At 47.1% G+C, this 12196-nt stretch overlaps 1 protein-coding gene and 1 long non-coding RNA gene across 2 annotated transcripts in view; one reads left to right on the top strand and one right to left on the bottom strand.

Annotated features, from left to right (window-relative positions):
* LOC309541530 overlaps positions 1–10830 on the top strand; it is a 43488-nt gene extending 32658 nt beyond the window's left edge. The window contains exon 3 of the long non-coding RNA XR_014223799.1: positions 10757–10830. This is a non-coding gene — a long non-coding RNA (uncharacterized lncRNA). The remainder of the gene's footprint in view (positions 1–10756) is intronic.
* Positions 1–12196, bottom strand: part of LOC309541196 (uncharacterized protein) — a 228940-nt gene that overhangs the window by 126424 nt on the left and 90320 nt on the right. Inside the window, exons 34-42 of the mRNA XM_082238687.1 lie at positions 11449–11493; positions 10144–10179; positions 10007–10051; positions 8663–8698; positions 5565–5600; positions 4000–4032; positions 3404–3475; positions 2555–2614; positions 109–144 (exon numbers count right to left, since the gene is read on the bottom strand). Of these exons, the coding sequence (XP_082094813.1) occupies positions 109–144; positions 2555–2614; positions 3404–3475; positions 4000–4032; positions 5565–5600; positions 8663–8698; positions 10007–10051; positions 10144–10179; positions 11449–11493 (399 nt within the window). The remainder of the gene's footprint in view (positions 1–108; positions 145–2554; positions 2615–3403; positions 3476–3999; positions 4033–5564; positions 5601–8662; positions 8699–10006; positions 10052–10143; positions 10180–11448; positions 11494–12196) is intronic.

The following is a 12196-nucleotide window of genomic DNA, read 5'->3' as shown; positions in this document are numbered from 1 at the left end:
CTTGTTGTCAGAGTTGGTGACATACCGTACGTGAAATTCTCTGAATAACCTGGCTAAAAAGTATTGTTAAAGTATTCTGCGCCTTGCACTGGTCAGCTGCATCCTCACCTTTTGCCCTGGCTTCCCGGACAAGCCAACGTTTCCCTGTTAAATTTATTGAAAAGGTTAGTCAGGAATATACCACATGCACTGGCAAAACATGAATTGCGGGGAAGACACTAACAACCAAAATGAATGAATGCCTGAAGTGACCGAGATCCTCGTAGGCTTGGCCCATCCATTAGGCAGGCTGAGGCAACTGCCTCAGGTGGCAAAAATGAATGCCCCTGGAGAAACAAGAGGTAGCTATGGCGGTTCTGGCAAGATCTTGCTAAAGGTAAAGGTCAAGGGACCCCTGGCCGTTAGGTCCAGTTGCGGACGACTCTGGGGTTGTGGCACTCATCTTGCTTTATTGGCCGAGGGAGCCGGCGTACAGCTTCCGGGTGATGTGGCCAGCATGACTAAGCCACTTCTGGCGAACCAGAGCAGCGCACGGAAACGCTGTTTATCACCCGCTGGAGCGGTACCTACTTATCTACTTGCGCTGGTGTGCTTTCAAACTGCTAGGTTGGCAGGAGCAGGGACCAAGCAATGGGAGCTCACCCCGTTGCGGGGATTCGAACTGCCGACCTTCTGATTGGCAAGCCCAAGGCTCTGTGGTTTAACCCACAGCGCCACCCGCGTCCCTTCAAGCCCTTCAAAATCTCGTGAGATCTCGTGGAACTCTTGCAAGATTTCGCCAGAACGTGGAAGCCACCGCCATAGTAAGAAAGGCTTTGCCAAGGTTGGCACTGTCCCGTTTCCACCCCTGGGTGCCAGGGAATACGGCTAGAATGTTGTTCCTCTAAATATCTAGCCTGCCAAACTTCCAGGACTTGCAAAGACTGCAAATTGAGGTCAGTACTGAGCTGTATGGGACATTGGTTTGGCTCAGTTTAAGGTAGCCTCCTCTAACTTAAAGGTACAGCTGAATTTCAGTGGCAGAGCATCTGATCTGCGTGCATCTCCCTGTCTCGAACTCTACACAGCTGCTGCCTGTCAGAGCTGGACGCACCAACGTTCTGACTTTACGTATAAGCCAGCTTCCTATGCTGTTATTCAAATGCTGATTCATTTCAAAACATGGCAATCCAGAAAGCAAGGTTGTTTACATAAACATCAAATTAAAAAACCCCATAAATCAAACTATCAATTAAAATATGTATATGCACAAGGCAGTGTTTGCTCCATGTGCAAGCCAGCATAGGAAAACCCACAAACTTAGCTTTCAAATTACTGTATTTTTAGCTCCATAAGACGCACTTTCCCCCTCCTAAAAAGTAAGGGGAAATGCGTGTGCGTCTTATGGGGCGAATGCAGGTGGGAGGCTCTGCTCAGCGCTCCCTTTAAAGAGCCGCGTGGAGCGTGTGTGCGGCTCTTGGGGGCTTTTCCGCGAGGTGGGAGAAGGGACTGACGGGCTGCCCTCTGTCCCTTCCCACACCTCCCGGAAAAGCCAGCAAGAGCCGCTGCCAGGCTCTGCTCAGCGCTCCCTTCCCTAGATCAAGGGAAGTAATAGTGCCACTGTATTCTGCTCTGGTCAGACCTCACCTGGAGTACTGTGTCCAGTTTTGGGCACCACAGTTCAAGAAGGACACTGACAAACTGGAACGTGTCCGGAGGAGGGCAACCAAAATGGTCAAAGGCCTGGAAACGATGCCTTATGAGGAACGGCTAAGGGAGCTGGGCATGTTTAGCCTGGAGAAGAGGAGGTTAAGGGGTGATATGATAGCCATGTTCAAATATATAAAAGGATGTCACATAGAGGAGGGAGAAAGGTTGTTTTCTGCTGCTCCAGAGAAGCGGACACGGAGCAATGGATCCAAACTACAAGAAAGAAGATTCCACCTAAACATTAGGAAGAACTTCCTGACAGTAAGAGCTGTTCGACAGTGGAATTTGCTGCCAAGGAGTGTGGTGGAGTCTCCTTTTTTGGAGGTCTTTAAGCAGAGGCTTGACATCCATATGTCAGGAGTGCTCTGATGGTGTTTCCTGCTTGGCAGGGGGTTGGACTCGATGGCCCTTGTGGTCTCTTCCAACTCTATGACTCTATGATTCTATGATTCTATCCCTTGTAAGGGCTCCCTTTCGTCCCTCATCCCGCTTTGCTGGGAAGCCAGCAGAACAAGAGGCGCTGCGCAGCTATCGCTCTTGCTCTGCTGGCTTCAGCGAGAGCTGCACAACTTGCTCTGCTGGCTTCTCAGCAAAGCGGGAGGAGGGACGGAAGGGTTTAAAGCAAGAAAAGTGAGAGCCGCTTACATGCTCTGCACAGAATTTTTTTCCCCTTGCTTTCCCCCTCTAAATATTAGGTGCGTCTTATGGTCGGGTGCGTCTTATGGAGCGAAAAATACGGTGTGCCTGGAAGGGCAGAGAGGAGAGGAACACTCCCAAAAGCCAGATTTGCTTCATTCCAGTTCTGCCCCCACTTTCCTGTCTCTCCTCCTTTGATGGACACTCGCTGCCCCATTTCCCAACTCACCCTTTCTCCTGGCTCGCCCTTCAGCCCCAACTGTCCTGGAATGCCAAATCCCGGGCTTCCCTGCAGAGATCAAGGCAAAAATTCAGCCCACTTTGAACCCTTTTCACCGTATCCTGAAATACTCTTGCAGGGTAGCAAGTCCATAGCTCGCTTGTTTTTCTGTTTCCTAAAATGCAACAGGGGTAACCTGTTTGAAAGAAAAGGGAGCTCAGAGCATTATTTGGGGACCAAACCAGATGTGGCCAGGACAGGGGTTCTGCAGCTTTAATTTCTGCATATGGACACCCGTGACGATGGTAGACCTTTGGGTCTCAAGGTGCTGCCGTTGACTTTCAAGCATTAAATGCCTCGGGACCAAGTGATTTGAAGGACGGCCTGCGATCATATAAACCAGCCTAGGCTTTAATATCAGCCTCTGAGGCCCTCCTCACCCACCCACCATCAAGTTCCATCAGGCTGGTGGGCAATCAAAACAGGGCTTTTTTAGTGGTGGCTCCAGATCTTTGAAATTACATCCTAAAAAGAAGCACATGTAGCCCTTTGAAAAGCAAACTTCAGGACCATTTTAGTTTCAACTTGTGTTTTGAGAAAGGCATTGGGAGTTGGGTTTTCAAACTGTTTCAAACGTCTGACCTTTATTTTCTTTTATCTTTGCAATTGGATTGCTTTTACTTGTATTTTTAAAGTATTTTTTTTTGTTTTTTTTTTAATCTCTTTCGTAAGCTGCCTTTCCCCCGAAAAGTGGTGCATCTATACATAAAATCTCCTGGAGAACTTGCATTGTGAGACAAATGACAATTGCAGAAAAACAAAAGGCTAGCACTTTAAATAAATAATAAATACACTGACCTTCTCCCCCTTTTCTCCTTGGTCCCCTGGGTCTCCTTTTGGACCTGGGGGGCCAATTGGCCCCAAATCCCCCTATATAAAGTGATGAGAAAGAAAGAGAGAGAGAGAGAGAATTGCATTGCAGGGGGTTGGACTAGATGACCCCGAGGTCCCTTCTAACTCTACGATTCTATGCTTTTCTGGCCTCTGTTAGGCACGTTCAGCATAGCATCAGCCCTCATGCAATTAGGAGCAACTCTCCCCCCAGAAAAATAGGAAAGCTGGGATAGGTACATGCCCCCAACATCCCTTGCAGCACGCAAGGGAATCTACAGTTCCTTGGCAGGTGCAATGATGTTGCAAAGCATCCCCTGGAGATTAAAGATTTGAAAGCCACCCATCTGGATGTGATTCTTCTCTCTCAAGGTGTGTTATCAGCCTTAGGAGGACAGCCAAGAAGATCTGATCCAGGAAAGCTCTTTTAATGGCACAGAAGGCAAACACCCGCCAATGCTCTGAAATCCACAGCTTCCCGGCAAAACCTTGCTGGAAAAATGGTCTTCCTCCCCCAAAATGGACAGCCTCCCACATATCTTGCATGCCCCTGCCCCACTTACCCTGGTACCTTTCTTGCCTGAAGGTCCCACCACCTGTAGAGAAAGAAACCACAGGTGAGTCTCTGCACCCAATCTTAGCTTTGCTTGCTTGGCAGCGGCGACTTCGGCCACATGTTATTCTGTGCTCCAGGGGCCGCTGCTCATCCAGGAAAAGGCCAGGAATATCCTGACCCCCCACCCCAATGGCAGGCATGGAAAATCTCATGCTCCTAATGGCATGTATGAAGAAGAGCCATGGCTCAGTAACAGAAAATCTGTTTTGCATGCAGAAGGGTCTGGGTTCATATCTGTCAACGTTTCCCTTTTTTAAAGGGAAATTCTTTTATTCTGAATAGGATTCCTTGCAAGAAAAGGGAAAAGTTGACAGCTATGCCTGGGTTCAATCCCCAGAATCTCCAGCTAGGGCTGGGAAAAACCCCTATCTAAAACCCCAGAGAGCCTCTGTCAGTCAGTCATCTTTTTCTCTTACTCATAGCTGAGTAAGATTGTCTTCCATGAACACGGTCTTAACAGTGAGTCCGTAAGGGACTGTGGAGGCCAATTCTGGATCCACACATCCTTCCACAGTAGGGGTATAGGTTTTCAGGCAGGAGTTGATCACTGTGAGGATTTGCCAGAAGTGCGTGTGAAAAGAATCAAGAGGTCTTAGCGGATCACAAGCTGAACATGAGTCAACAGTGTGATGCAGCAGCAAAAAAACGCTATTCTAGGCCGTTTCAACTGAAGTATAGTGTTTTGATCAAGGGAAGTCATACTACCACTGTCGTCGTCTTCTTCTTCTTCTTCTTCTTCTTCTTCTTCTTCTTCGGCGATCACTCAGAGCCGAGGAAGATTGTCTTCCATAAACACGGTTTTAACAATGAGTTAGTAAGTGACTCTGGAGGCCAGTTCTGGATCCATACGTCCTTTCACAGTGGGGACGTTGGTTTCTGGGTGGGAGTTGATCACGGTGTGGATTTGCCAAGCGTGCCTTTCTCTTAGCACGTTTCTCCCTTGCGTCCTGAGTTTGAGCGTCTTCAAAGCCCATGACACCTTTGGTAAAGGCTGTTCTCCAATTTGAGTGTTTGCAGGCCAGTGTTTCCCAGTTGCTGGTGTTTATACTACATTTTTATAGATTTGCTTTGAGAGAGTCTTTAAACCTCTTTTGTTGACCACCAGAATTATGCCTTCCATTTTTAAGTTTGGAATAGAGTAGTTGCTTTGGAAGACGATCATCAGGCATCTGCACAACATGACCAGTCCAACGAAGTTGATGTTGAAGAATCATTGCTTCAACACTGGTGATCTTTGCTTCTTCCAGTACACTGGCATTAGTTTGCCTGTCTTCCCAAGGGATGTGTAAAATTTTTCGGAGACACCGTTGATGGAATCTTTCGAGGAGTTGGAGGTGGTGTTTATAAGTGGTCCAGTCAGTGTAGACAATATGGAGCTGGAGAGACCCAGGGTTTGACCTAATACGAGACAGCTTCTGATGGTATTGTTGCATGCCACTCCAACTGAACTATTATGATTTGGGCTGGAGAAACCTTCCTAATCACCGGGAAAAAAATTAAAAATACACTTACACCCATAGCCGGAGCACCAGGAAATCCTTGGATGCCCTGTTAAGGAAGGGGGAAAGTCAGGGTTAGCAGGAAAGGGTGTGTTAAGGGTGCAAATCTAGGCCACGCGTATTGGGGTGAAAGCCCATCTGAACTGAGGAGGGAGCCCTATAAGGGAGAACAGTAACTTCTGCCATTTCAGAGTTGGGAAGAACTTTTGATTCCACAGGCCAGGATTGTTTTCATGGGCCAAATTTGACAGGTCAGAATGGCACACCTGCCAATCACATGTGGCCCATGATTGACAGGGGGTTGTCCTACCCACTTTCTCAAGCTCTCTTGCACAGGGTTCCAAAGCACCTGAAAACCAGCTAGCAAGTGGGCGCTTAAAATAACAACAACAACAATTTATTATTTATACCCCGCCCATCTGGCTGAGTTTCCCCAGCCACTCTGGGCCTCCCCCAATCAAATGTTAAAAACAGTACAGCATTAAATATTAAAAACTTCCCTAAACAGGGCTGCCTTCAGATGTCTTTTAAAGATAGGATAGCTGCTTATTACCTTCGCATCTGAAGGGAGGGTGTTCCACAGGGTGGGCGCCACTACCGAGAAGGCCCTCTGTCTGGTTCCCTGTAACCTCACTTCTCGCAATGAGGGAACTGCCAGAAGGCCCTCGGTGCTGGATCTCATGGGGGTGGAGACGCTCCTTCAGGTATACAGGACCGAGGCCATTTAGGGCTTTAAAGGTCAGCACCAACACTTTGAATTGTGCTTGGAAACGTACTGGGAGCCAATGCAGATCTCTCAGGACCGGTGTTATGGGGTCCTGGCAGCCACTCCCAGTCACCAGTCTAGCTACCGCATTCTGGATTAATTGCAGTTTCCGGGCCACCTTCAAAGGTAGCCCCACGTAGAGCGCATTGCAGTAGTCCAAGCAGGCGATAACTAGAGCATGCACCACTCTGGCAAGACAGTCCGCGGGCAGGGAGGGTCTCATCCTGTGCACCATATGGAGCTGGTAGACAGCTGCCCTGGACACAGAATTGACCTTTGCCTCCATGGACAGGTGAGTCCAAAATGACTCCCAGGCTGCGCACCTGGTCCTTCAGGGTCACAGTTACCCCATTCAGGACCAGGGAGTCCCCCACACCTGCCCGCCTCCTGTCCCCCAAAAACAGTACTTCTGTCTTGTCAGGATTCAACCTCAATCTGTTAGCCGCTTGGGAACTATAGCACAAGAGGCGCTGCCAGACCTGTGCCCAGTGCTGTAGCAAGCAAAGAGCTTCTTTGTCCCCACCTGCTTAGTGTCGGGCAGGAGAAAGAAGGCTGCAAAACTGCAGGCTTTAGTTGGGCTGTGCATACCTGTTCCCTGCTGGGCACAGGTGCATGCAACCGAACTGAGCAGAATTTAACCCCTGCTTGTCAGCTGTCAAGCGGGGGTTAAGTCCTGCTGCAGCCAATGCAGAATTGAACCCCACCTTCCCACCCAGCTGAGATGGAGGAAGTAGTGGGAAAAAGACAGTCACGGAACCAAGAAATTAACCAAAACAAAAGAATTACCGTAAAAATCCCTGAAACGAGAAGTAGTCGACTATGGAATTGAATTAAATAACAAAAATCAAAAAATTGACCTAGAATTAAACAAAGACTTTACGAGATGCCGGCTACAAAGCTCGTTTCACTGAACTAATCAGTTTCCTCAGAAGGAAATGAAGAAATTATAAACCTTAAATGATTTTAAGTGATATCAAACAAACTCAAGAGCAGGGCTGAATATGCTTCCTCGAGTTTACGAAAAAGGTATGAAAACCTCAATGGCAAGTTTTATGATAGCCATGTTCAAATATATAAAAGGATGTCACATAGAGGAGGGAGAAAGGTTGTTTTCTGCTGCTCCAGAGAAGCAGACACGGAGCAATGGATCCAAACTACAAGAAAGAAGATTCCATCTAAACATTAGGAAGAACTTCCTGACAGTAAGAGCTGTTCCACAGTGGAATTTGCTGCCAAGGAGTGTGGTGGAGTCTCCTACTTTGGAGGTCTTTAAGCAGAGGCTTGACAACCATATGTCAGGAGTGCTCTGATGGTGTTTCCTGCTTGGCAGAGGGACGCGGGTGGCGCTGTGGGCTAAAGCCTCAACGCCTAGGGCTTGCCGATCGAAAGGTCGGCGGTTCGAATCCCCGCGGCGGGGTGCGCTCCCGCTGTTCGGTCCCAGCGCCTGCCCACCTAGCAGTTCGAAAGCACCTCCGGGTGCAAGTAGATAAATAGGTACCGCTTACCAGCGGGAAGGTAAACGGCGTTCCGTGTGCGGCTCTGGCTCGCCAGAGCAGCGATGTCACGCTGGCCACGTGACCCGGAAGTGTCCCCGGACAGCGCTGGCCCCCGGCCAATAAATGTGAGATGGGCGCACAAACCCCACAGTCTGTCAAGACTGGCCCGTTCGGGCAGGGGTACCTTTACCTTTACCTTTAAGCAGAGGCTTGACAACCATATGTCAGGAGTGCTCTGATGGTGTTTCCTGCTTGGCAGGGGGTTGGACTCGATGGCCCTTGTGGTCTCTTCCAACTCTATGATTCTATGATTCTATGAAGTTTTAAAGATAGCCCTATTTAAGAGAATCAAGCAGTAGTGATAAGAAATTTTGAGTTTCTGCCCTGTTTTTGAGTTTGTTTGAAACTCAAAACCTCAATTTTGTATAACTATTGCTTGGTCCTCTTAAACAGGGCTATGTTTAAAACTTATTCGCGAGGTTTTCATACCTTTCTTTAACATCAGCAGTCAGGAGCGCCTCAGCGCTGCTTTTGAGTTTCTGCCCTGTTTTTGAGTTTGTTTGAAACTTCAAACCCCAATTTCTTATTACTACTGCTTAGTTTTGTGTAATTTTTTGAGATGGGGAAAATAGCTTCATGGGCCAAATTGGGTTCCCCGGTAAGCCATGAATGGGCTGCAGTCCAAAGGTTCCCCAACCGTGTGCCCACAGCCTGGAATGCTATGGCCTATGTCCACGATGAACACCCCAGGTGAGCATCAAATATCAGTTCTGGCCGCCCAATGACTCCGCACCCCAATTTCCTCTCGCCACTGTGACCCAATGGTCTCTCCATGCTGTTTTCACTTACTTGGTCTCCTTTGGGCCCAACGGGACCTGGAAGACCCTAAAAAGAGAGAGAGAGAGAGAGAAATTGAAAATGTATGTGTTTTGGTAGAATTGTTTTATTGTGTAATTTAAGTATGTGTGTCTCTATATTTTTTCCCACTTGTAAACTTTGCTGTTGTCGGAGAAGAGGGTTGCCCCAAAGTAGAGTGGGCCAAAGAGTTAAGAGTCAGGATGAGACCAGGAGCAGAACCTGACAAGTCAAGCTAAGGCGGGACCTGGTGTTCCAGGGGCGGGGCCTGTGGAATCTCATCACTCGTGGGAGGAGCCCGGAAGGTCTGGGGGCGGAGTCTTTAACTGGAGTTGACTGCCTTTTTAGAACCTGGAGCTGGATAGCTCTGTTGGTTAGAGGGTGGTGTTGATAATGCCAGGGTTGCAGGGTTGATCCCCGTATGGCACAATCACATATCCCTGCATTGCAGGGGTTGGACTAGATTATCCTCAGGGTCCCTTCCAACTCTACAGTTTTATGATCTGGCTTGGCCTGTTATGATATATACTGTTTATGGACCGTATATCTCATTCCCTCCTCCCCCCCCCCATTTTTTATTAGTTTTCCAAAATTATAACAAATATAACACAACACGAAATAACAAACAAATAACAAAACATATAAAAAAGAAAAATAAACATACATTCAAAACTTCTTGCGGTTAAAAATACAAATTAAATTCCATTATTGAATGGCTTCCTCAAATCCTTCCTAACTGATTTTCATTAAATCTCATTTTAGCAATCATTCCCATTCTTAATTTGATTGCGGAAAATGCAAAGCATCAGGCAACAGAAAAGTAATTAAACGCATATTTAAAATGCAACCAGTCAAATCAAATGGCGGCAGCTTATCATTGTTATTATTATTATTATTATTGCAGCCCATAATACTGTTGGCAACAGATGGCATCCAAATGACTTGTCATTAAAAATAATGCGATCCTCACTTGGTGCCTACAATACAGTGAAGGTTGCAGCCGGACATCTCTGTGGAAGACATTTTTTAAATGCAGCATCACTACTGAAAGGGTCCTCTTGCTGTTCAGTACCCATCTCTCCTCTGAAGATGGACATAACTGTCTGATTACCTACAACAATGTGGTTTCTCTGATCAGACTAGCAAAAATAATGAAGGGTGCATTGAATGTTCTGCTTGTATACTTTATGAGCTGATGGCTTGTCCTTGTTGTAAAAAAGGGTGGTTCTTAATTTAGATCATGTTACCAGAACTCTCCTGACAAAACAGTCATAGAAAACTCAGAAATGGGTTGGAGAAGATCATCAAAATATCAGCTTCAAATGAAGAGAGGCTTACAGCAATTCCCTGAAGACCCTTCACGCCTGCCTCTCCACGCTCGCCCTGCAACAGACAGACCGCAGATTCTCATTCTATGCTACAAAAACACATACTGTACTTTCCCGTCTATAAGATGAAAGTAATAGACACCTTACCTTTTCTCCTTTGACCCCATCTTGGCCTTTTTTCCCCTAGATTGAAAAAGAAGATAGCACAAAACACCATTGTCCATAGCAAAGCCCACGCAAGAGGTGAGCTTGCAAACATCTCACATTACACACTTTGCAGGAAAAGGGGCTGTGGGATTTTTTCCTCCCCGAGAGTGGCAGGTGTGGGCCGTGCACTCGGAACTCAGGTCTGAGCAACGGTCAGGACTCTCATTCTTGTGCTGGACAAGAACAGTTTTTAGGCCTCGCCGTTCTTTAATACTGTACATAATTTGAAAAAAAAAGTGATGTGATGACCATCTTCCAACATCTGAAGGGCGGCCACATAGAAGATGGAGCGAGCTTGTTTTCTGCTGCTAATCCAGCTAGACTGGTGACTGGGAGCGGCCGCCGAGACCACATAACACCAGTCCTGAAAGACCTCCATTGGCTCCCAGTATGTTTCCGAGCACAATTCAGAGTGTTGGTGCTGACCTTTAAAGCCCTAAACAGCCTCGGTCCAGTATACCTGAAGGAGCGTCTCCACCTCCATCGTTCTGCCTGGACGCTGAGGTCCAGCGCCGAGGGCCTTCTGGCAGTTCCCTCAGTGCGAGAAGCCAAGTTACAGGGCACCAAGCAGAGGGCCTTCTCGGTAGTGGCACCCGCCCTGTGGAACGCCCTCCCATCAGATGTCAAAGAGAACAACAACTACCAGACTTTTAGAAGACATCTGAAGGCATCCCTGTTTAGGGAAGCTTTTAATGTTTAATAGATTATTGTATTTTAATATTCTGTTGGAAGCCTCCTAGAGTGACTGGGGAAACCCAGCCAGATGGGGGGGGGTATAAATTTTTTTTTTATTGTTGTTGTTGTTGTTTGACAGTAGAACGGACTCCCTTGGAAGATGGCGGACTCTCCTTCATTGGAGGTTTTTAACCAGAGGTTAGATGGCCACTTGCTTGGAATTCTTTAGCTGTGATTCCTGCACTGCAGGGGGTTGGACTAGATGACCCATGTGGTCCCTTCCATCTAAATATTCTAGCCAAGCCTTATCCCTGAAATATGAGTTTGGAGGGGGAGTAGTTATTGTATGGAAGAGCAATCAGTTATGCTGATGAGCAATCAATCAGTCATGCAGGATGAGCAATCAATCAATCATACCATCACCAGTGGTGCAGCCCAGACACAACCCAGAATGTTGTAATCCAAAATATCTGAAACACACCAAGCTGGCAAAGGCTGCCTTGCCTTCAGCCTTTTGTTCACTTTTCCCGTTCCAGAACACCAGCCACATTGTTACCCTGCCATTCCTACCCTCAAGCCTGTTGGTCCTTCTGCGCCTGGCATGCCTTGTTCACCCTAAGGAGAGAAAAATGAAGATATTATCCTCCAGCAAGTCATTTCTCATTGCAGAGGTCTGAACTAAATAGGGTAATATGAGGTGGGTTCACACCCCTCCCCCTAGTTGTTTGCAATAAAATAAAATAAAAATATTTGAAATTATTTCTTAAAGCATTCAGCCCTCCTCATATGCACCAGAGAAAGAGAGAAGGTGAGAATTAATTAGGAATATACGATTACAGAAATGTACGTAGTGTGGAGAAGGTTAATAGACTTTAAGTTAAATCAGATCAAAAGGCAATTCACAGAAAACCTGATTGCTGTTTGTTCCAATTCAGCACTAGAGATGGGGAAGGGGGGAAGGGGGGGCAAATGGAGCTGTGGATTAACCTTTAAATTGACTCACATAGTGTCCATACATAATAATGGATGCTTTTGAATTATGGTGGTGGAGTAGACTCTTGAGAGTTCCATGGACTGCAAGAAGATCAAACCTCTCCATTCTGAAGGAAATCAGCCCTGAGTGCTCACTGGAAGGACAGATCCTGAAGCTGAGGCTCTAGTACTTTGGCCACCTCATGAGAAGAGAAGACTCCCTGGAAAATACCCTGATGTTGGGAAAGATGGAGGGCACAAGGAGAAGGGGACGACAGAGGACGAGATGGTGGGACAGTGTTCTCGAAGCTACGAACATGAGTTTGACCAAACTGCGGGAGGCAGT

Source organism: Podarcis vaucheri (assembly GCF_965113315.1).
Source record: "Podarcis vaucheri genome assembly, chromosome: 10".
NCBI classification, from domain to species: Eukaryota; Metazoa; Chordata; class Lepidosauria; order Squamata; family Lacertidae; genus Podarcis; species Podarcis vaucheri.
This window is presented reverse-complemented; position numbering and strand designations above follow the sequence as displayed.